The sequence below is a fragment of the Numenius arquata genome, chromosome 6 (genome assembly GCF_964106895.1).
Source record: "Numenius arquata chromosome 6, bNumArq3.hap1.1, whole genome shotgun sequence".
In the NCBI taxonomy this organism is placed as follows: domain Eukaryota; kingdom Metazoa; phylum Chordata; class Aves; order Charadriiformes; family Scolopacidae; genus Numenius; species Numenius arquata.
Window position 1 is genome coordinate 67,836,190 of NC_133581.1, and position 24,675 is coordinate 67,860,864.

Sequence of the window (24,675 nt, forward strand, 5' to 3'; positions counted from 1 at the left end):
GGCCAGGGAACCCCCGGTGGAGAGGGGCAGAGCCGCGGAGGTGCTAAGGGGAGGCCGGGCTGACCCCCGATGCGGAGCGGTGGGAGATTTGTGGAAATGGCCCCCTGAGGAATTCACCCCCGTAGTCGGAGAGGGTGGCGGCTCCCGTGCCGGCCGCCGGCGTTGCAGCGCGCTCGCCACGGGGTGGTGGCGGCTGTACGGCGGCCCGGGTAACCCAGCGAGACGCGGACTCCCTTTTTTTTGGGGGGGGGGGGGCTTTAAAAGCGCTTTTTTAGCCCCGCACACTACCGCCCCCTACCGCCCCGCTCTGAGCATGCGTGGGAGGCGGAGCGAGCCCGGCGCAGGCGCTGTGTTGGAGCCGGGGGGTGGCGGCGGCGCCATGAAGTCCCGCTTCAGCACTGTCGATATCCGCGCCGTGCTCGCCGAGCTCCGGCTGAGGTACCGCTCCCCCCTCCCCTGCCCGCTGCGATCACCGAGGAGCGGGGCCCGGCCCGCTCGGTAGCGCCTCTCTCCCCTCAGCGGGGGCCCGGCCCGGCGGGGCCCGGCCCTGCCGCGGCAGCGGGGCTGTGTGAGGCGGCAGCCGGGCTGCGTGAGGCGGCAGCCGGGCTGCGAGGCGCCTCTCTGGCGTGGGGCAGCGCAGGGCCTGTCTGGTGGTGCCTGGGTGACCCCCCCCAGCACACCTGCCCCCAGAGAGTCCCCTCTGCCCTGTCACACCGTCAGGGAAGGCCTGGTGCTCCTGTCATCCCCCCTCACTGTCCTGCTCCTGTCCCCCACTCTCTGCCTGGGGGGGAATTGAGTGCTCTTCCTTTCCCCTTCGCATGGGGAAGGTGCTGTGACCTGTCGTCTGCTCTCCCACCCAGCTGAGAAGCTCTAATGCTCCTCACATCCATGCCCCGCAGAGCTCTGATACCCTTCTGGGGTGTCCAGGGCAATCTGGACAAAATGATGATGAGACTGACCCGCGCAGGCCATTTCTGTGCTTGTACTGGGAGTACTGGTGCCCCGTGCTGGCAAAGGGCTCCCTGGGTGATGCAGAAGTTAGCCCGGAGGAGCAAAGTGCTCCGGTATAACCAGTACATTTTGCGTCCCTGCCATAAACAGGAGCTGGCAACCTGGCCTCCATCCTGTGCTGGAGATCCACAAGCTGACTGGTCCCAGCTGGGGTGTCCGTTGAGACTGTTCTTCCTTCAGCTTGTTTTGCTCTTTGCACTTAATCCGTTAATAGCAATTTCTCCATCTTTTGGTTGCTCAGCTTCCAGCTCATTCCGTTAATCTTCCTTTGCTGCCTCTTCGGTTACTGCTTGGTAATTTATCGTAACTTACACTTCTGTATATTTTAATTATCGCCGGGAATTCTGCGGCCACTTGTGTGGTTTGTGTATCGTGTTCTCCAAAGCGTATATTTTCTTTTTGACAGCTTACTGGGAATGAGAGTAAACAATGTTTATGATGTGGATAATAAGACGTATCTTATTCGCCTTCAAAAGTAAGAACTTCCTTAAATTTCTTTATGCTGTTACTGTACGTATGAGAACTAGATTTTTTTGGTGTGTATGTAATTTCTGTTGACAGGCGTGTGGCTTTTCTGACTAGTTTTCAGTGAAATTCTATTATTCTTTGATAAATTGCGGTAATTTTACCCCAGAAGTTCTTGGGAGATAGCATATGAAGTGTGAAATCCTGCAGAAAATATCCAAAAGGCCAGAGGTGTTCGTGTAAAACCACACAATTTTCATTGTTTCTTTTTGTGGGGATGGAAGAGCGGAGTTGGAGGAAAGAAGTGATTCTACCCCTCTACTCTGTGCTCGTGAGACCCCACCTGGAATACTGTGTCCAGCTTTGGAGTCCTCAACACAGGAAGGACATGGACCTGTTGGAACGGGTCCAGCGGAGGGCCACGAAGCTGATCAGAGGGATGGAGCACCTCTCCTGTGAAGACAGACTGAGAGAGCTGGGGTTGTTCAGCCTGGAGAAGAGAAGGCTCCGGGGAGACCTCATAGCAGCCTTCCAATATCTGAAGGGAGCCTACAGGAGAGCCGGAGAGGGACTCTTTGTCAGGAGATGTAGTGACAGGACAAGGGGTAATGGTTTTAAATTGGAAGAGGGGAGATTTAGATTAGATATTAGGAGGAAATTCTTTACTGTGAGGGTGGTGAAGCACTGGAACAGGTTGCCCAGGGAAGTTGTGGCTGCCCCATCCCTGGAGGGGTTCAAGGCCAGGCTGGATGGGGCTTTGAGCAACCTGCTCTAGTGGAGGTGTCCCTGCCCAAGGCAGGGGGGTTGGAACTCGATGATCTTTAAGGTCCCTTCCAACTCCAACCATTCTATGATTCTATGTCCCAACACTTAGTATATGATACTGGTGCCCAGGCCAAGTGGGAGGTAGGGCTCACGTCCTGTCACTATGTCACTCCAGTGCTGTCTGAGAGAGACCCTTGCCTCATCTACTTGCCTCCAGTTGTGTTGGAGAATTTTTAACCCCGTTGCTTGCCAGTAAGTCTTTATTTTGTCCCCAGACCAGACTGCAAGGCCACGCTGCTGCTTGAATCTGGTATCCGCATTCACACGACAGAGTTCGAGTGGCCGAAAAACATGATGCCATCGAGCTTTGCAATGAAGGTAAACTAACCTACAATTTCTTTTTAGTAAGATGGCTGGATGTCAGAAAGCAGCATTAATGTTCTGTCCTTGGAATGGAAGGATTTGAGACAGAAAAAAATAGTGGAAGGATTTTCCTGATGGATCCTGATCAAGTGGGTGACTGAAGACCCAGGAAGAGCAAATAGCGGGTCACGTTGTTGATGTTCAGTGCCTGAAACAATGAAAATTTGAATTTATGAAGACTAAATTTAGTCTGCTGGACATTTTCTGGGCCACCCAGACCTTTTGGAATTTTACTTTGGCAAAGGTCTCGTCATTCCAGTTGGATTGTCCAAATTTTTAGGCCCTGGACACAGCACCCTGTGTTAATAGAGTCCTGCTCTTCGTTCTGCTGGGCTTTGAGGGCTCAGATCTTGCTGCTAGTTGGGCTGTGCTCCTGCAGGTGGATTTGCAGGGATGCAGCCCGAGTGCTGGCTCACATAGGTCTGCTTAGCCTATGGATGCGGCCTCACTGAAATGACTTCCAGTACCTAAAGGGGGCCTACAGGGCTGCCCCACCCCTGGAGGGGTTCAAGGCCAGGTTGGAGGGGGCTTTGAGCAACCTGCTCTGGTGGGAGGTGTCCCTGCCCAGGGCAGGGGGTTGGAACTGGTTGATCTTTAAGGTCCCTTCCAACTCCAACCATTCTATGATTCTATGACTTAGCAGAGATTCTCCAGGGTGGCTTTCCAGGTCATACATGGATACAGGGATAATCCTGGCTGTCTTTGTAAAATAAACCCTTTGAATTTTAACTAGTTGCTCACTTGTTGAGCTAAAAAAATAGCAGTTTTTAATGTCAAAAAGTGGCTCAAGGTTAAGAAGCTGGAACAATTATATTAACTATAAATATTGAGGTTTTATTTTGCTAAGAGGTGTCTTGTCTCTGTATTACCAAGATGGGCGTTTTAGCCTTATGGTATTTGTTTAAGTAAGAAATGGTCAGTGTCAGGGGAGGAATCTATAGCTAAGAATTTATTTCAGTATAAAATATCACAAGTGGGTCTATTTGCATCATCTCACAGACACCTTCTCTGTTATTTGCAGTGCCGAAAGCATTTAAAGACCAGAAGACTTGTCAGTGTCAAACAGCTGGGTATAGACAGGATCGTGGACTTCCAGTTTGGAAGCGACGAAGCTGCGTATCACCTGATCGTTGAGCTGTACGACAGGGTGAGTGCGAAGCTCCCAGCATGTTCTCTGGAAGCAGGGCACGGGAGCACAGCCTTTGCTGATGGTCCCCTGTCCCGTGCTCGCAGGGTAACGTCGTCCTGACAGACTACGAGTACATCATTTTAAACATTCTGAGGTTTCGCACGGATGAAGCGGATGACGTCAGGTTCGCTGTTCGGGAGCGGTACCCAGTCGACAGCGCGAAAGCGCCTGCACCTCTGCCAACCTTGGAAAGGTGATCGCTTTCAGATGGTGTATATATATTGAATAAACCTAAATTACTTGGAACTCTGAAAGGCAGCGTATCTTTGGGTAACCTTTTCACGTATTACAGGCCATTTGGCACTTCTTTTTTTAAAACTGAAAATGTTTTGCAGCTTCTAAGAAGTATGGTGTAGTCTTAAACTCCAGTGTTCTTTGGAATGACAATTCTCCCTTATCTTTTGTAGGTTAACTGAAATAATATCAAATGCACCCAAAGGGGAACAACTGAAGAGGGTTCTTAACCCGCATCTTCGTAAGTAATTCTGATTCATTAGAAAAGGAAATGAGATCAATACACGTTATGTTTAGATGATGCTGAAAATGAGGACAATTTCAAGCAGTCTTTTTTTTTTTTTGGATATTGCTTCCGACAGTCTGCTGTTATGTATGTGTGAAAAACAACAAAATCCCCAAGCCTTTGAAAACAGAGTAGAGCTTTTTGATTCCAAGCCAACTGCAGAGAGAGCTGAGCCTTGCTGTGATCCTGCGGTGATGAGGACCTGAGAGTAGCCCTGTGGGAGCTCTGACTTGATGCATTTTGTCCAGTGTCTTGTCTTTGGGGGTACCGAATAGGAGATGTAAGTGTACGGTCAGAGCAAGGATGCGGTTAGGAAGTGGTTGGAGTCTGACGGTGCTGCCAGTCCTGGAACAACTTCTCTGGTCGCCGGGCAAAGCACCTCGTGCCTCGGTTTTCCTGACCACAGAAGCAAATTTGACTTGTGTGACATGGTCAGAACAAGTGTGGTTTATCCTCCTGATTTGGCAGTGTTGGTCAAGCACAGGATTGCTCGGCAGGTACCCCTGAGCAGCTCAAATCACTTAATTTGCAGACATAAGCATTAATTTCCCCATTTCTTGATTCTCTTTTTCACCACCTTTGCCCCTCTCTTTCCCCACCCCGGTCTCCTCCTAAATAAACAACCCGCTAATTACTTTCCTTCATTGGTCCCAGTTTTTCTATACCCATACCCAAATTTGGTATTTCTGATACCGTTATCTGGTCACCTTGGCCTTACGTAGTGTTACTGATCTGGGTTCCCGGGCACAGCTGGCCTGGTGAAGCTCCCCTCTCTGAAAGGCCCACGATTCACTTCCCATGTGAGTTTGGCTGTTTCTCACCCCACTTCTCCTTCACCACCTGTGAAACCCAGCCATCCCTCCTGCCACTTTTCTTAATTTTTGCCACGTCTCACGCTGGTGACCGTCGTGTCCAGCAGTTTCTCACGTTGTGTCTGTACTTCCTCACATTCTGGTCAATCAGCTTAACCTTGGGCCAGCGCTGGTTGGGTGTATGTCCATTATTGCAGGCCCTAGAGGAGGTCCCCGTAGAGCTCAACTTTCCTCCCCTCCCTGCAACCTGACAGTTTATTCCTCCTCCCCTTTTCCTGTTTTCCAACCACTTTCTAATCCAGACAGGGGCTGTCCTGTCGTCCAGTGGCAGCTTGTTTTCACTCAGAGCTCTGGGTTGAGCTTTGCTAAGTGCTTTCTGGAAAATCCAAGTAGACCTCATCTGTTTGACCTCCCTTGTCTTTGTGCTTTTTAACTGTCTTGTAGATGATGCAGAATACAAAACTCGATTGGCTCTTCTGTATCGAGTGCAAAGCTCTCTGCTAGTTTAGTCTTTAGGGTATGTCCTGGTTTCAGCCTCGACAGAATTAGTTTTTCCAATAGCCGCTGTGTTTGGGATTTAATATGAGAATAATGTTGATAACGCACATTGTTTGAGTTGTTGCTGGGTAATGCTTAGATTAGGTCAAGGACTCTTCCAGCTTCCCAGAGAAGCCGAGAGGGATCACAGGCAGCACAAGCTGGCCAAAGGAATATTCCACCCCACAGACGTCATGCTCAGTATATAAATGGCGTTTGTCCAGGGGGGCAGGAATCTCTGATCGCTGCTCGGGATGGGCTGGGCAATCGATCGTCAGGTGGTGAGCAATTGTGTTGCATCGCTCATTTTGTATACTCTTTTCTCATTATTGTTACTATCATCTTCTCTTCCATTAGTGTTCCATTAAACTGTCTTTATCTCAACCCACGAGGTTTCCTTTCTTTTCCGATTCTCCTCCCCTGTCCTGCTGGGGCAGGGGGAGTGAGTGAATGGCTGCGTGGTCCTGGTTACTGCTTGGGGTTAAATCATGACAGCTAAGAAGGGTTGATAGTTTTCTAGATCCTTTTAAAAATTGTGCCTCTGCTGCTGAGGCGAGAGAGACATTGCAAACTGCAGTTAACAGTTTGGCATCTCCATCCTCGTTCAAGGATTTTTTTAAACTGGCATTTAAAAGCCAGTTCCTTTAAATGCCTGGCTGAGTACCGCATGATCCCGAGGATTTACTGCTGCTTGTTTGGTCTGTTGAATCCATCACCCCTTCTGACAACTGGCTTTGAAGCAGATTTTCAGACGTACTGCTTGCAAAGAAACGTTCCAGCCAGAGCTTCCCTGTGCCCCTGCGCTGTGAATGAAACTCAAAGACATTAATTTAATTTTTCTGTGTTCCTTTGGCACCTTGATCGTTTCTTGAACCTACTGATTCTAGCAGGCTTCCTGCTTGTGATATATCGGGAAAGGCTTTATTCTTAATTTTGATGGGCTTTTTTTTCCCCCAGATTTTTCTCAAAATGAATTTTGACCAGTGTTGCTGTGTTTTAAATTCACCTGCCAGGGTTTGGTCTCCCATTTTCCTCAAGGGATGCAACTTCACATAACTTTTTGCTTTTAACACTTTCTCTTAACCCGATGTTCAGTCATGCCAGCCTTCCTTGGGTTTTTCTGAAACACTGCTTAATAAGTGATAAGCATTTGTTGTGACCCTCCAAAATAGCATCTTGAAACAGCCTGCAGGCTGTTTGCAGACATTGCTGTTTATTGATTGTCTTAATTTCCTTTCTTCTAAGAAGCTTCTTTGCTTTATGTAATATTCCCTCTGGAGCTGCGAATGCCCGTAGGAGATTTCTTGGGCTTTTGTTGTGCTAGCGTGGATCCAGGTAAATTTTAGTGTCAGGCTTGTACCATGACATAATGTCTCCCCAGCCAGGCTGGGATGATTAAAACCTGATTTAGCTGTTGTGTGTCCTGCTTTCACAATCTCCTGGCTGTCCCTCTGCATGTTGGGGTGACCAGAAGCTCTGCTCAGGCAGTTCAGACTGTAGCCCTCATACCTCATGTCCCAGATATAGGCCTGGGGTTTCATTCCCATGGGATTCACAGAATCACAGAATGGTTAGAGTTGGAAGGGACCTTAAAGATCATCGAGTTCCAACCCCGATTGTGCCGTTATTTTTTTTTCCAAGTGGTTTTTTTTTTTTTTTTTTCAATCTTGTTAATTTGTTTGGACTCTTAACATCCTGCTCACCTGCTCTAAGGTCACCTACATCATTCTAAGCTTAATGCTGCACTGTCCCAGTGGTTGTCTTCCTTCCTCCATGTTTCTGCTTTGCTTGCTCTCAGTGTTCTAATGGCCCTATCTTGCATCTTAGTCGTTAAGCATCTTTGTAGGAGTTTATATATCTGTTTTCATTTGCTCCTTTTCTGCACCTTGTTCAAATGGGGCTGTGTCTGTTTCTTTTGTCACTCGTGTCACATTTGGCTTTGCCACCTTTTTCCTAGTTCTTTATTTGAGCTACAGAGTTTGTATGGCTTCACCCTTTGTAATATCCCAAGCCAGGCAGTTTGCCACCCATGTTGGGTTTCCTACACTCTTCAGAAACTTACCCTCCCCCCTTTTAAATGTAAAGGTTTTATTCCATTTTGGCCATCCTTCCTGTATACCCTCACTCTGTCCTTGACCTTTCCCGGTTCCAGATGACCCTAAGCATCCTTAAGTTTGTAGGAACATGTGAGCCGTAAGCTGAGACCCAGCTGTGAGCACTTCTGAGAGGGCCACCATGGGAGTGTCCTGGTCATCTGCCCTCCCTGGACTCAGCCTCCTGAATTCGGGACCACAACTCCCTCCCTCTCCCCAACCTCTCTGAGGATTGGCTGTAGTTTCACAGCCCTCATATTTTCAGTGTGAATACAAATTTCATTGTGAATGTTTTCCATAGATGATCCTTTTTTTTTTTTTAACAGCTTATGGAGCCACTCTCATTGAGCATTGCCTTATAGAAGCTGGGTTTTCTGGTTATGTCAAAATAGATCAGCACATGGAAAGTAAAGGTAGGAAGGAAATAACATTTTAAAGGCTGTACTATATATATGGTAATTTTTATGCCTGTGTAGTATTTTTTTCCAAAGAGTTAACTAATTCTTAACCCTGTAGTTCTGACCATGTGGTTATATGTTTTAAAGTTGATAGGTTGGGGACCAACCTTGTTCACGTTAAAACTCTTGAATTGAGCATATATTGGAGAAAAAACATTAGACTCCTTCTGTAGCCTAAGTGGTTTTACAGTGAGATACCACCTTACACATCAGGTGGATTCTGGCTGTATAAAGGGATGTTTTACAAGAATCCTGTATAGAAGAGTTGGCATCAAAGTCTTCCTTTATCTATAGCAAACACAGTGGGGATTTGATAAAGTAGCAGCTTTACATTTATTGGGAAATTATGGATTTGGGTAGTAAAGTCAGAATAGATTTTTCTGCGCTCTTTTTTTTTTATGTGCATTATATTTTCCATAAATCATAAGGATTTTTTGCTTCCTTCTGCATTATGATGCTGTAATAAATCAACTTTGTAACAGATAAATAACTTCTCACAGCTACTGGTTTATGCTTTGCCTCTGTAGTTTTATTTTTATAAAGTGCTAGCATTTGTGGGGCCTTTTTTTTTTTTTCTGAAACTCAAATAGAAGTACCTGTAAAGATTATTTTTTTTTATTAAAAATTCCCGAAATATCAGATGCGTACTGAGGCCCCTGTTTAAAATGAACAGTATTTGCTATAGTGAAGCACCCGGGGTAAAGGATATCTGCTATTTTATTTCTGAGACACGCTAAAATCCTACTTACCATGATTAGGTTGGACCCGTTGCTTCAGACACTGAATTGGCAGAGCAGTTGCCCGGGCCTTTTGTTGATCTGCTGGTGTGTTGTGTTTATATAAACAATCTTTCCGTTCTAGGTGTTTTAAAATATTCCTCTCCCCTCTCTCTTTAGAAAATATTGAAAAAGTGCTGGCCGCTTTAGAGAAAGCGGAAGAATATATGACACTAACTGACAGCTTCAGTGGAAAGGTGGGTCTCAGTGGGCGACGTGGTTGTCGGTTATGCAGGAATTGCAGAATTAAACTGGAAGGCAGGTATTTTTCAGCACACGCTTGTCCCTGGTGTTATCAACCACAGATTTTATTCTGTGAGCTTGGGCTCCAGGTAATGATGGGGAATGAAAATTGCTTCCTTCCACTGGATGTGCAGCAATTAAATACTTTGCAAGCAGATTATGTAGGTCCTGTGAGAATTGTGCTTGTGCTTTAATGGCAGGTAACACTGCCCTGCACGTAAACTGTGCGTTTGTGTGAGAAGCTGTAGGATAGCCCTGAGGTTTGTAAGAGAAGTTCACCTTTTTTTCTGGAAGAAGTTGGAGTTGACAAGCCAGGGGGTCAGGGCTTTACTCAGTCAATCCCTTTGCTTCTGCCACAAGGTTTCCCTGCTAGAATGATTTACTGTCTCATGCTGAGGCACCCAAAACTTGCTGCCTTGCCAAGGTAAGGAGGATCCTTTTCAAAGACAAATGCTGGTGACATATTTATGTATTTTTTTAGGGTTACATTATCCAGAAGAGGGAGAAAAAGCCAAGTCTGGAACCAGATAAACCAGCAGAAGATATCTACACGTAAATATTTGAAGTATTTATTTCTTTTTCTACTAGTCTGCATAACATAAATTAGTTTTCAGGTGATAATATCAAATGTGTATTTTACAGATATGAGGAATTTCATCCTTTCTTGTTTTCTCAACATTCAAAATGTCCGTACTTGGAATTTGACTCATTCAATAAGGTACAGTGCTTTTGCTGATACTGTACTTAAGTGCTTTAATTGACTGATGCTAAAAAGAGTAATTAAAATACGGTGCAGAAGTTGTTAATGAAAACATAGACCTTGGAAGAGCTGATTAATTTTATCGATAAATGTTTTATGCAGAAAAGGCCGAGTAACCCAAGGCCTTTAGGCTGCTGCTGAGCAGTGTTGGCTTTATTTTATGAACTCAGTTAGATCCTTTAGCTGAAATAGAGGATGTGGCACTGAGCAGAGGTGTGTGTTGAAGGTGGCTATTGTCAGTCCCGGTCAAACGTTTAGTGTTAGTGGAGAGTTCAGACGCTGAGTTATCGCTGGAGGCAAACAGTTGTCACAGCCATCGCGTTTATATTCTTCCGGTTACTACTTTGAAAGCTTCAGGCACTTGATTTAGTATTTCCTTGAGTGTTGTCCTTCCTGGTCCTTGACTTGTTAACATCTGAAATCGTTAACTGCGTGTTGTTCCTGACCTTGATCTCCAGAATTCCCATTTCACTTTCCTACTCTGCTTCCTGGCTGAATTTGTGTCATCTCCTTCACAGCTCTGATGATCTAAGCAGCCTAAAACTTTCCTCTTCTTTTGTTTTAAGTACAGGGTTTGACATCTTGAACACCGGGAGCAGTTCTCAGGCATACTTTCTAGGTTTTTGTGTTTTATTTTTGTTTGTTTTGTTTTTTAACTGACGTACTGAAGCAGCATGAACTCAGGACAGATAGTTCCATCATTGCAATCATTTAATCTGAAGAGCACACTGTGTCAAACAGCAGCTTCTTTTTCATCGTTTCTTAGCAAGAAACGTGGGCCGTAGTTTGGCCTCTGATTTACTTGTGTGTAGCCCCTGGTTTGCAGCGAGATGTACCCTTGAGTGTGTTCCTGAACTCGTCTCACGTGAAGGCAAAATAGAGGAAGTTACTGAACCCTGTTTTAGCGTCTGTCTGTTTTTTTTTTTTTTTTTAGTGCTTTGCAGCCACCTTTCTGGAGCAGAACTTCCTCTGCCTGCTCGTTGCTGATCTAAGTTAGTGCAACTTGGAGATTCTTAAAGCTGATTTTCTCTTGCAGGCGGCAGACGAGTTCTACTCCAAGCTAGAGGGACAGAAAATCGATCTGAAAGCACTGCAGCAGGTACGCTGTCATGCAGGAGTGGGGCAACTGAGGAGGCTCTCTGACCTTCAAATGCTTCATTAGTTCTTGTCACCTGGGGTGAAGGAGGTGTCATTCCTTATTTTTGCTATGGAAACGCTGGGTCGGTGGTGGTCAGAATTTCAAGATGTAGAATGTAGCAGTTGATTCTGCTTGGAATACAAATAATAGCATTAACAACAGTATTTTGGAGACTCTACATCTCTTCTTACACTGCTGTATTTTTCTGTGCTGGAACGGTCTATTGAATGTCTTGCAGTGATGAGGTGACAAGATGCCATTTGTATATATTTTTTTCCATCTTATTTTGAAAGGAAAAGCAAGCATTGAAAAAACTGGAAAACGTCCGTAGGGATCATGAGCACAGACTAGAAGCTCTTCAGCAAGCTCAGGTAAGACTGAGATTTTATTTTTTAACTAAGGATATACATAGTGTTTCTTGAAGAGTCGTACCTGCTCATCTGCATTGGTACTGTCAGCGTTAGACCCCAAAACGAAGCCTTGTGTTGTCACCGAGCACCCTGCAGCCCCTCGGGGACCCTGTAAGGCTCTGCAAACTTATGAGTGCTTTGTACCTCTCTCCCCAAAATTTTCTTGTGCTGCTCTTCTTGTAGGAGTTGAGTTGGCCATTGTCCTTGGCTCAATTCAGTGCTATTCTTGGATTTCATCTCAATATTAATAAATGTATTTATTTTTTAAAAAATTACTGCTGGGTGTGTGTTTAGCTTCAATGGGTATAAACTTTTTTTTTTTTTTTTTTTTTTTCCTTAAGGAAGCTGATAAGATAAAAGGAGAACTTATAGAAATGAACTTGGAGATCGTGGACCGAGCCATCCAGGTGGTCCGGAGTGCGTTAGCCAACCAGATCGACTGGACAGAGATCGGAGCCATTGTTAAAGAAGCTCAAGCGCAGGGAGACCCCGTTGCAAACGCAATCAAAGAGTTAAAGCTTCAGACAAATCATATCACGATGCTGCTGAGGTAAGTACGTTGTAGATCACTGTACAAATGCAAGTAGGACTGACTGTGTGAGCTGCACAGGAGACAAATACCTTTTTTGTGCATTGGTATTTAAATTGTTTGGTTTTTCTTACAGCAGCATGAAGAGAACATAGTTCTCTGAGCAGAGAGATGCCTTCTTTTTTGCTTTCAAAAATAATAGTAATTTGGTTACTGTGATAGCTTCTGTTTCAGTGTTTTTAGAGCCTGACTATATTCTAAATGGCTGGAAGGTGTCCTAAAGCAGGAGAGCTCCAAAGCTCCAGTCTGTCAGGCAGCAGTTATCTCTCGGATTTACACTTCTTTGATCTGAAATTCACATGAGATCCTGCCCCTTTTGATGCTGCTGATGGCGGACCAGTGAGAGGCTAATGGTTCCAGTTTGCAGCTGGTGAGCTGCAAATTTTGATGCTGGTTCTTGTAAAAGTGCTGGTGAGAGAAGTCGCAGTGAAGCAGTGTTTGGAGTGTCTTTAAAATCCTTGTCTGACGGTGTTTCGGGATGCTAGAGATGAAAAAGCGAGAATTTCTTTTTTATAGCTAGAACTTTTGGTATGAAAGCTGTAATGTGGCAAAGTGAATATATGAATTTTTAGTTACTCATTTTCAGAGACGTGAGTGTATAGAATAAATTCGTTTTCAGGGGTGACTTCTGTGTCTGCAACTGTGGCATCAGCCTCTCCTCTCCCTCTGTTTCAGTAGTGAGTAGTGATCGCTTCGCTGATCAAACACCCTCAGCCAGCCCACCCAGTGCTGAATGATGTGTCCTTGGTACAGCGGACTGCAGAGATATATTTTCCTTTATGAACAACGTTATTTTATGCTGCTCCAGCACCTTTTGCTACCCAGAGTTAGTACAGCTGTATCAAGCAGGATTTAATATCCTGGCGAGAAGCAAATACAAATGTAGCTCATGTGTGCTCAGCGTACCTCTTTGAAAAGAGTGGAGCAGGTATTTCTTGAGGTTTTAAATCAGCACATTGCTGTTCCTCTTCAATGAGTCAATGTGATGATGTAGCTGTTCTCTTTCTGTGCGGCGATCACACATAGGATGTCTTGTGTTTCTTTTACTCAATGAAAGTAGGTCTTTGGAACCATTCTTCATTTTTAAGTCTAGATTTTTCTCTAGGTTGTTAGCACGAATGTGTGTCTTTTGATAGAAGAAATGACCTTGGAAAATGTCACTTCCTTCGATTGGAAAATCTGGACTCTTTATCTTCTGCTTTTGTTTTCTTTTTTCTTTTTTTTCCCCCAAACTTTGTCCAACTCCAAGACATCGGGGAGGGCTTCCTGGGCATCCTGGGGCCTTCCTGCAGCTGCACAGTGAAAGGGGTTTAAGGGTTCCTTAGGCCATTTCCAGTCTTCATGAGAGAGTAGAAGTAAGAGTGCATTGCAGTAAGGGTGAAAAATAACCAGTTCGTTTAATCGTATGATGTCATGTATTTTTAGGAACCCATATATATTATCAGAAGAGGAAGAGGAGGAGGATGATGCTGATTTAGAGAAAGAAGAAACTGAAGAACCGAAGGGAAAAAAGAAAAAGAATAAAAGCAAACAGTTGAAGAAACCTCAGAAAAACAAACCGTCATTAGTAGATGTTGATCTCAGTTTGTCTGCGTACGCCAACGCCAAAAAGTAAGGTTTGCAGTAAATGTGTGTTTGGTAGTAGAAGTTTCTGTATGTTTGCAGTTGTTAGAGAAAACATCAGAGGAAGGGCTCTGTGTATATCTTGTTAAGAGTTAGAAACTGGAATGGACAGCTTGCCCTGAGCTCTAGGACGTGCGTTTTCTTGGTCCGAAAGTAGCATCTCGCTGTTGCAGAGCAGCCAGTCTCTGGCTATCATGTTAATTTAATTCCATGTGCAATTCTGCATAGTGACACGTGGAACAAAATGACTACTTTTGCCACACATGAACCCGAACAGGGTGCTCTGTCTCTCTGAGGAGAGGACAGACTTCTTCTGGCTGCTCTTCTCGGGGGAAGACTAAGCCGAAGATCTCTGCTGAAGAAAAAAAGCTCAAAACTGAATGCTAATGGCAAATGTAGAGGACTGTACTAAGTGTATTCTAAAAATGAGTGAATCTGCTGTGGTTTCAGATACAAACGAACTTGCGTTTCGCAGGTACTATGATCACAAAAGACATGCAGCCAAGAAAACTCAGAAGACGGTAGAAGCTGCAGAAAAGGTAATTTCTTCTTTGGTTTTAGAAGATACTTAGAAGATATCCACTGTCACTGATCAGTGGAAATTCCTAACTTGGTCTAGGCAGTCCTAATGAGACACGAGAGGTAAGAACCAACCAGGTTCTGGCAGATAACACCTGTTCTATTCTTGATTTTTATTCTTTACACCTTGATACCAGGTGTATCATCTGGTTTCCACCAGTAGCTTTGTGAAGACCTAAGACAGGTGCTTGGTGGAGATATTGACAGCCCAGTGCTTATGGAGGCAGGAGTGGAAAATCAATGGAAATCCTTACGATCAAAGAGCTCTTCAGAGGGGACAGCTATCCAGGGTGGAGAGTTGTGAAGATTTTAGGTCAGGTGTCTCACATGTGCATGAGGGGAATCCTGGCCTGTGAATAGCGATATGTGGAGCCTGCGCGCTGAAAACGTTCGGAGACATTTCCTGCCAACTTTCCTCCTGTTCAGTTATCAGCTTTGTGATTCCTGTGCCAGCAGATTGTGATCGTGATTTCTGTCTAAATAGGCGTTTAAATCAGCTGAGAAGAAAACGAAGCAGACGTTGAGGGAAGTTCAGACAGTTACCACCATTCAGAAAGCGAGAAAGGTCTATTGGCAAGTACAGTTTCCTTGTCGTTACCTAATGCTTTGTAAACCTGCGCAAATTCAGAGCGACTGTGTCAGGCCGAGTTTTCATTAGCTTAGAAGTGGAGCTCATTATGATTTCTAAGCGCTACACTTTGTATTGAATCTTCTTACAATTGCTCCTCAAAGGTGCCAGCCTGATCCTGGTAGTGCCTTTGCCTGGGAAAGTTCCTGTCGGTGGACGTGGACTTGTAGTTTTTTGCTTTTAACCTGATTAGGAATATGGGCTTAATAAAAATTCACTTTTACTTTCTGGCAGCTCTGTGAAATAGTAACAGTAGATTTAAGAAAAGCAAGAAAAAAGCAACCCCAAAGCTTTTTATAGCCTAATAACTGAATTATTAAAATAAAAATAATTAGGAGGCAGTTAACTTTGCGATAATGATACTTTATCTCTTTTATCTCAAAATATCATTGGCAGTGATGCTGTATTTGTACCGTGCCTTGTTTTTATGCCCCAGGAATACGGATGGATGTGAAACTATTTGCAGTGTCTTTTTTAAGGAGTAGACGTTAAGATGGATATTCGTAAAGAGTTTGGTATAAAAAAAAAAAAAACAAACCTTTGTAACGTTCTGTTAGTTCCAGGTGTTTTTCACACAAGGGATTGATGTAATTTGGCAGGTTTGAGAAGTTCCTGTGGTTCATTAGTTCTGAGAATTACCTTATTATTGCTGGGAGAGATCAACAGCAGAACGAGCTGATTGTAAAGCGGTATCTTAAACCAGGTGAGAGTCTGATTAAGTGGAGTATTTCAGTTTCTCTCTTATTTTCCGGTTTTGTAAATGTAAAAGAATGACACAGGAAGGTCTCTCTGGTTGGGTCTTGGTTAAAAAGGGACTTTGGTGATGGTGGGTCCCAGAGACTGTGTGTCTTGTCCATGGAGTGGTGGTGGGTTTGCGGCGGGAGACTGGAGCCTCCAGCACTGTGGGGTAAGAGAAGGCTGGAGGGACTCCCGTGATACGTGTAGTTGCCACGTGTGTGACTGATCCGAGTCTCCTCTTTTCCAGGGGACATATACGTGCATGCTGATCTCCACGGAGCCACGAGCTGTGTCATCAAGAACCCATCAGGTACCTTGTGTGGGACTGATGCAGGGACTCGGGGGGCACGGAGACCTGGTAATCTCTGCGTTGCATGTCTGAGCCCAGCCTGGCGAGCTGCCTTCTCCCCTCACAGGGGTAGCCAGATCCAGCAGATGTTTCCCATAGGACATGAGAGTCATCGATTCTTCCAAGATCAGGTTGGCTGACTGCAATTGCTCAGCTCAGCTCCCGGTGGGAAGGAGCAATGGAGATGTGTTCACAGAGACAAGTGTTAGGTGTCTCTAAGGGTGGGGGTGCCCTCTAAGAGGTGGGGGGCAAGTGCTTGCTGCTGGCCACAGGGACTGGAGTTCTCCTGAGACTTTGAGTGGTGGCATACAAACAGTAGGAGAAGAGGAAATGGCCTTCAGTTGCACTAGGGGATGTTTAAGATGGATATTGGGAAAACTTTCTACACCAAAACAGTTATCAAACATTGGAAGAGGCTGCCCAGGGCAGTGGTGATGTCACCATCCCTGGAGGTATTTAAAAGCTGGGCAGACGTGGTGCTGAGGGACATGGGTTAGTGGTGGGTTTGGCAGTGTTTGGTTGATGGTTGGACTCGATGATTTTAAGGTCCCTTCCAACCAAGATGATTCTATGAGCGGTTTGGGTGCTGATGGAGGGTGCTGATCTCAGCAGAGAGGTGTTAATGCAGTGGGATGGGTCTCATGGGAGACCAGCTGGGCACGCCCTGCCCGTCCCCCCTTCCTGGGGGGTGGTGGACATTGGCCTTGTGTTGTGAGGAGCACATTTACTGCTCGCTTGAGGAGCTGAGCTGTGGAAGGAGCAGAGAACAGCTGGTTTCAACCTGTGTTGGAGGGCTGTGAAGAACATCTGCTGTTGCTGCTTCTGCTCTGTCCATCCCACCTTCAAGCTTAGCCGGGCCATATTTTCTCTGCCCAGGGTCCCTGGAGAGCTCAGACGCTGGATTAGGGCAAGTGTGGAAGTTGGAGAATTTCGCTGTTGTGCATGGTTCACATTCACCGGTGTGTTGGGTGTTCCTTTGTAGGTGAACCCATCCCTCCACGAACCCTGACAGAGGCAGGCACCATGGCCTTGTGTTACAGCGCTGCCTGGGATGCTCGTGTTGTCACCAGTGCTTGGTGGGTCTCTCACAACCAGGTAAGGACACTCGTGCATGAGCTTTGCAGACAAAACATCTGGAGGAGCTGGTGTGTGACTGCAGACGGAGTGTCTCTGTGTGGGAACTGATGGATGTGGTGAAACTTTGTTCTCTGATACCGCTCCTTGCGGGTTCTCCCTGGCTCTGCTGCTTTTAGGGCCGGGGTGGAGGGGTGACCTCTGATATGACGTGCAGATGACAGAGGAAATGCTGCAGGTTCAGCTTCTTACTAACAGAAGGGAAGAACTTGTATTGAAAATGAAGTTTTAATTTTTTTTTCAGTTGGGTTTCTATCTTGTGTATGAACTGCAGTCTCACTGAGCTTCCAGTCAGCTCAAGTGTAAGGGAGATTACATTAAACTGAAGGTCGCGGTGCCTTTAGTGTTCTTATTTCCCCAATAACCCAGTTCCTCACCCAGGACTTCTGAAACATAGCACCAGTAACGTGTGCTTGAATTGGAGCATCTCTTAGGGAAATACTCTACAAAGGGCAGGAAGAACCCCTTGGAAACGGAGTCCTCCTGCAAACTGTTCCCATGGGTTAAAAATGCAGCTTGTTTGAGCGTTGCTTTTCTTAGTGCTGTTACTACACGGTGCTGGCCTTTGGTGACAGATACTCTTTATAGTGTATCGTGATATTTTTTTATTATTTTTTTTTTAGGTTTCTAAGACTGCACCTACAGGAGAATACCTCACTACTGGAAGCTTCATGATCCGAGGTGAGACACAAAGGAACGGTGTGAATTTGACGTTAGGCGTTTTCCCCTGGAGATGCTGTGCTGTCCTGCAGTGTGACCTGAGCTGCCCCTTCACCGTGGCAGCTGACAGATCCCCCTCTTCTCCCCAAAATCTGTTCTGAGGGGGTTTAGACTGAACATCAGGCAACAGCATTTCTAGCTGAGGCCCTGGGCAGAAGATTGTTAGCTAAATTGCTTTTGAGTTTCTCCTGTTGTCATCCGAGAGACAGAAAAAGCCCCAGTGTAACTTGTTGGTAGCCCAAAGCCTCTAATAAACATGGATTTTGAAAATACATCCTGTAACGTAGCTCTTAAACCTCCTCTGAGAATCTGCCTTTGTTTTTTCAGGGAAGAAGAATTTTCTTCCGCCTTCGTATCTGATGATGGGCTTCAGCTTCTTGTTTAAGGTACCGCTTCCTCCGTGCAGCTCCCGCTGGCTTTTGTAATTTGGTTGGAGCTATAGGAGGCTTATTTTCTGGTTCTTGCTTATCATTATATTCCCAGTTACTTCTTTTCCCACTGGGACAAGTCCCATAAAATGCTACTGGCTGAAAACGACTCTGCTTTCATTTCCATTCTCCCCCGGTTTGCACTCTCTTCATGTAACACAAACAGACACCGTGAACGCTGCTGCTCCTGCTGGATTTTTATTCCAGCTCCATCTGAAGCCTCCGTGTGTTTCGGGACTCTGCTGGTGTGGGTTTAAATGCGCTGGTTTAGTTTTCTTGCCTTTTGAATGACAAAACCAAAGCGTTCAAAGGGAAAGAACAAAGCTGAGTGGGGCGTTCTCTGAATGGGCAAGCGACCGTCGCTGGAGCTGCTACTGGCCTGACATAAAGGTGCCTCTTGTTAGGTGGATGAAAGCTGCGTCTGGAGACATCGAGAAGAAAGGAAGATCAAAGTGCAGGATGAGGATCTGGAAACGGTTTCCAGCAGTGCCAGTGAACTGGTGGCCGAAGAAGTGGAGCTGTTAGGTACAGTGGATGTGACTGGGGCGCTGACAGACGGGAATGTTTGGGGTTTGGCATTTCGGGTCGGTTTGGTGGTTCTCATGTGAACTCTATTTTCCTCCCCTGTGTGGCCCAGAAGGAGGAGACAGCAGCAGCGAAGAGGAAAAAGTGGAGTGTCAGGAGGCACCGGAAGATGTGGAAGCGACATCTGAGAGTCATCATGACGAGGGCGTTGCTGACCTTGACCAGGGCAGAGGAAACGCATCTCCTGCACCAGAGGGTGACTCCGATGAGGAGGATGGAGAATCTGAAGATGAAGCAGAACATCCAGAATCAAAGAGCGAGGTGAAGGAGGAAGAGATAAATTACCCAGACACAACAATCGACCTGTCGCATCTTCAGTCTCAAAGGTAAGTGAGGAACCACCTGCTCTTCTCTGCAGTGTGGGCACTTAGACACACACACTCCATCGCTGCTGTTCCCTATTTTGACCTGAGCTTCCCTGGAGCTCCACGCGCTCCTCAGGATTCTGCTCCTCAGGAGGTGGCTGCCCCCGTCTTCTTTCCAGAGCTGTTCAGGCTTGAGAAACTTGAGTCATGGGTTGTTTCTGCTGGAGCTGGTGCTGAGTTACTGCTCCGTGTGTGGCTGCGAGATGAGCTTATCTCCCTGTTGTCCCTGGAAATGGCACTCCTGAGAGGGTGCAAGGAGACGGGATCGAGTGGGTGGTAACGGAGGGCTGTGCAGGGAATACCACAACCGAGCAGGAACATCAGGGGGTCCTATTTAGCATGTGCTGTACCCAGCCTGCCTTCGTGGCTTGTTTGTGTGTGTGCATGAGACGAGCTGGCAGAGATCCGATGACTTGTTTTGTAAACTGAATCCCAGTATTGCTGCCCTTTTCCATTCACCAAAACTGGGATTTTCAAGAACTAGAAAGCCAAAAGCAGTGCAACCAGCGTCTGGGCTGTAGAGATGCATCCACAGTTGAGCTGCTCTATGTCTGTTGATGAGCTCCATTTTGATCTCCCCACAGATCCCAGCAGAAAATCACCCCCAAAGAGGAAGAAGAACCTAACCTGGTAAGGTTCCAGCTCGGGTGTTTGGCAAAGAGCAGTGTGAGCTGCTGCGGGACAGGGTGTGCTCTAACTGCCTTTCGCTTCTTAGAGTGACAGCAAGTCCCAGGGACGAAGGCATCTGTCTGCCAAGGAGCGGAGGTGAGAACCTCTTCGTGTTTGCACTGAGGTAGATCCCTCCTCCTCCTCCCCTGGTCCCCCCCAGGACCTGGGTATGTTTTGCACCTCCCAGTCTGAGTTGGTCCGTGTCCATTGTCCATCCTGCATTTCCAGTGTGGGTCCTGCCTGTGGGGTGGTGGCTTCTGTCCTTCGGAAGTGTGGGTTGTGAACGGTTTCTTGTGTATTCCTGGGCTTGAGAGGTTTTACTGGGGAGGAGTGATTTCCAGTGCCTCAGGTTACCCTGTAGCCCCGTGGCAGGGAAGCAGGGTGGTAATTTGGGCAGGAGAGCAGCAGCCTCTCTTGTCGTAACAAGAGGCAGTGTATCAAGTGATCGTTTTCCTTAGAGAAATGAAGAAAAAGAAGCAGCAAAACGACTCTGAGAACTTGGAGCTGCCCGAAGAGAAGCAGAGAGAGACGGAGACGCAGCCTCCCCCTGCTCCCAACACCAATAAGGGGGTGCCGGCCCCCCAGCCCATCAAGCGGGGCCAGAAGGTAGGCAGGGACCAGGGTTCCCCGTGGGCTGAGCCGTTGCCATGTGAAGTGTGGACAGAATTCTGTGAGATGTCCGTGTCCACCTGGTAGTTTTAGACTCTTGATGCTGCTCTTGGTGGTTTCAGGCTGATGGTGCTGGTCCTCACTGAAACCATAGTCTCTTGGTTACTGGTGAGCTGCTCTGAAAGGGGTTCAGGAGACCTGGACAGAAAGTGCGTGTGGGGTCAGCATCTGGGTGTTTGTGGATGCAAAACTCAGCCAAAGTCGCTGTTTCTGAAGCTGTTGGTGTGTTCTCTTCTGCAGAGTAAAATGAAGAAGATGAAGGAGAAGTACAAGGACCAGGACGAGGAGGACCGGGAGCTCATCATGAAGCTGCTGGGGGTGAGCCAGAGGAATTCCACCTTCCCCTGTCTCTTGGGTCGCTGGCTCTGACCATCTCTGTGTGACCACAGTCTGCAGGGTCCAACAAGGAGGAGAAAGGGAAAAAAGGCAAAAAGGGGAAGACGAAAGAAGAACCGGCAAAGAAGCAACAGCAGAAACCCAAGGCGACGCGGCGCGGCGCTGGAGGGGCCAAGGAGCCGTTCCCAGCGGGAGTCCTGCTGCACGAGTCGCAGGACCCAGCCCTGGAGGAGCAGCAGGATGAGAAGGTGAGCAGGACGCCCGCCTCTCCTCTCCTGTCTGTGCGTCTGTCCCTTCTCCCCTTCCACCCTGGCTCTCCTGGCACCGCGTAGCTCCATTCTCCCAGGGATGCTGAGCAGCTTTGGGGCACAGTGGAGGACACTGCAACTAATGCCGTGACTCTGGGAAGCCCGTTGGTGTCAAGAAGCAGCAAAATCCCTGCAGCGGTCTCTGTGCCGGCTGCCTTCCCAGCACCGCCGGGGAGCACCGGGCCCTGCCTTTGCTTTAAAATCAGTTAAATTCTCTTTGCGGTGAGAACGCGGCTTTGTGCGTACCGCTGCTAAAAGAATTTATTTTCTCCAGGGGCTGAGGGGAGAAAAAAGCGGTCGTGTGTGCTCATTTCAGCTCTGATGTCTCCTCTGTTTGTCTGCACAGGAGGAGCAAGACCAGGATCAGCCGGCAGTGGAGGTAAGTGCTCATCTTTGAAGCCCTGATAGGTGCTGAGGAGAAGGTTTTTTCCTCCCACTGGAAGCAGCAGCCCCCGCTGCAGCAGCAGCTCCCTCCCAGACCAGGCCCAGCCCTTCGGCTCTGCTGTCACAGTCCCCCTCTTGCCTGCGACGCTTAGAACCCAGATTTATTGTATTTTTTAAAAAAAACAGAACCTTTTTTATCTTCCCGCCCTGCTTATCCCGTACGTCCCCTATAGAAAGTGTGTCCGGAGTGTGTCCCCTGCTTTGGCACCCCCTGGTCACGGTGGCACAGCACCACGCGGGGCGAGTTGCTCGTTAGCCTACAAGTTTATTTACATACAAGATTGCTTCAGTTTTCTATAATTACAGGCTGTGGGTGTCGCCCAAGGCTGGGAAGAAATAGATTTCTTTAAATTCTTTAACGAAGGAAGATAACGGTTGTTGGGAGGGGGAAGCTTCTGGTGGAGCCCGTGAAGTTGTAACTCCATTTGGGGGTCTGGTTTTGGGGTCATTCAAAGCTAAATCCGTTTCTGTTTCGGATGATGGGATTTTAGTAATCGCAGATGGTCGGTAACGAGGCCTGGTGTGGTGTTTCAGTGCCGGTGAGGTGACCGATAAAGCTAAATTTAGTATTTTTTGGTAACTCCATCACGAGATGTGGCACAGGGTACCTGTGGGATCGTAGCTGGAAGGGGAGACCCTTCGGCCTCTGCCCCCAGGGAACCCGGGCGGAAGGGGCCGGAGAGAGGCAGGTTCCACAGCGAAGCCCCTTTGTCCCGTCAGGAAGGCGAGGCGCTGCTGGACTCCCTGACGGGCCAGCCCCACCCCGAGGACATTCTGCTCTTCGCCGTCCCCATCTGTGCTCCCTACACGGCCATGACCAACTACAAGTGAGTCCCCAGCACTCTCTCGGTGGGAAGGGTTTGGCTGCACCTGGGAATTACTCACAGAAACCTTTTCTTTCGCAAGGTACAAAGTCAAGCTCACGCCGGGCACCCAAAAGAAGGGAAAAGGTACCGTGTTTGAGCTCCCGAATCCTTTCCAGTGCCCCAGCTACTCAACCCAGCACCTTTTGACAGATTGTTTGCGTTTTTCCTGGTTTGGTTTTTTTTTTTTTTTTTTTACAGCTGCAAAGATTGCCTTGCATAATTTTATGCAATCCAAAGAAGCTACTGCGAGAGAAAAAGACCTGTTCCGCAGCGTGAAGGTGACTAATTTCTATATCGTATCATAGAATCGTCCAGGTTGGAAGAGACCCTTGGGATCATCGAGTCCAACCATCTACCCTTCTCTACAAAGTTCTCCCCTGTACCATATCCCCCAACACCACATCTAAACGGCTCTTAAACACATCCAGGGATGGTGACTCCACCCCCTCCCTGGGCAGCCTGTTCCAATGCCCGACCACTCTTTCTGTGAAAAATTCTTTCCTAATGTTCAGTCTAAACCTACCCTGCTGGAGCTTGAAGCCATTCCCTCTCGTTCTGTCATTAGTTACCTGTGCCAAGAGACCAGCACCAACCTCTCTACAGTGTCCTTTCAAGTAGTTGTAGAGAGTGATGAGGTCTCCCCTCAGCCTCCTCTTCCTCAAACTAAACAGGCCCAGCTCCTTCAACCGCTCTTCATAGGATTTGTTTTCCAGGCCCTTCACCAGCTTCGTTGCCCTCCTCTGTGCCCGCTCCAGCACCTCGATATCTCTCTTGGATTGAGGTGCCCAAAACTGGACACAATACTCCAGGTGTGGCCTCACCAGTGCTGAGCACAGGGGCACAATCACCTCCCTACTTCTGCTGGTCACGCTATTTCTAATACAAGCCAGGATGCCGTTGGCTTTCTTGGCCACCTGGGCACACTGCCGGCTCGTATTCAGCCGCTTGGCAATTAGAACCCCGTTTGTTTCTCTCCTACAAACACAAGAGCAGTAGCAGAATGGCCACTGGTGCCATTTTGGGGGTAAATACTTCCAAAAACCAAGTCTGCTATTGCTATTTTTTAGCAGCGTTGCGTCTCTCAGTACTCCCGGGGAAAACGTACGGCTTAAGCTGGGAAAAATCATTAAAAATGGAGCCGCAGGCGTAGCGCTGGGCCTTCGGTGTCTGTGTTGTGTTGCTCTTGATCTAAAATAGCGTGTCAGGCAAAAATACCATCTTTCTAAAAGTCCTCTAGTTTTGGGAGGGGAAGTTCCCACCGGGTGAAGGCGTCGTCTCTCCGCTCAGACAGGACTCGGCCCAGCTCGGGGCCATTTTCTTCTACTTTTCTTGCCCTTTCCTCGATTTCCTACTCAAATGGGGAGAGGGCTGGGGCCTTGCCATGACCTCCAAGAGAACAGGGAATTGCCGGCCCAGCGGAACAGAGCCGATACGTGGAAGCTTCACAACAACCCATTAAGTCTTTAATTAATAAAATATGACACGAGAGCCTGACATCAGCCACCTTTTCTTTGGGGGAAAAGCTGGCAGAAATGGGCCCATCCGATATGGAAGCTGGTGGGGGGGGAGGAAGATGTTCCTAAATGCTTTTCTTCTGTGTTCAACTTCTCATCTCCAATGCTTTGCAGGACACCGATTTGTCAAGAAATATTCCTGGGAAAGTGAAAGTCTCTGCACCTCATCTCCTGAACAGGAAAAAGAAGTGATTCCGTACTTTGGGTCGCGCAGTCGGAATCCAGCACCTGCATCCGGGACAGACAGACGGAGGGACGGAGAGACCTATCCCGGCTGCCCTTAGCGTCACTGAATTGAGCTTCTTCGGTGGCCGGCGGAGGAGGGCCGGTTCCTGCAGCGTGCTTTAGGTGGACTCTTAGCGACTCCATACAAATAACATAAACACCTGCAAGTAAATGGCTGGCGCTGGGTCAGTGCTGTCACCTCTGGCTCCTTGTTCTTTGAACTCCGGAGCCGAGCGCTCCCTCCCCGGCTGCTGGGAAAGGGCCTGCTGGGATTTGCCGCAGCAATACTCTTGCCGTGTTGGGTTC

General features: G+C 47.4%; 1 protein-coding gene across 1 annotated transcript; it reads left to right on the forward strand.

Annotated features, from left to right (window-relative positions):
• The first annotated feature begins 352 nt into the window (after window positions 1-352).
• On the forward strand, window positions 353-24,566 carry NEMF (nuclear export mediator factor). Its single transcript, XM_074148512.1, has 33 exons — window positions 353-438; window positions 1,418-1,486; window positions 2,517-2,619; window positions 3,686-3,811; window positions 3,898-4,046; window positions 4,261-4,328; window positions 8,142-8,228; window positions 9,170-9,246; window positions 9,774-9,844; window positions 9,935-10,010; window positions 11,089-11,151; window positions 11,484-11,561; window positions 11,942-12,150; window positions 13,615-13,800; window positions 14,288-14,351; window positions 14,876-14,964; window positions 15,619-15,722; window positions 16,005-16,067; window positions 17,089-17,201; window positions 17,864-17,921; window positions 18,288-18,346; window positions 18,793-18,913; window positions 19,026-19,299; window positions 19,923-19,968; window positions 20,054-20,103; window positions 20,466-20,613; window positions 20,917-20,994; window positions 21,066-21,260; window positions 21,667-21,699; window positions 22,485-22,591; window positions 22,671-22,714; window positions 22,829-22,908; window positions 24,259-24,566. The coding sequence occupies exons 1-33, from the start codon at window positions 380-382 to the stop codon at window positions 24,334-24,336; spliced, it is 3,225 nt and encodes a 1,074-aa protein (XP_074004613.1). The 5' UTR covers window positions 353-379; the 3' UTR covers window positions 24,337-24,566.
• The last annotated feature ends 109 nt before the right edge of the window (window positions 24,567-24,675 follow it).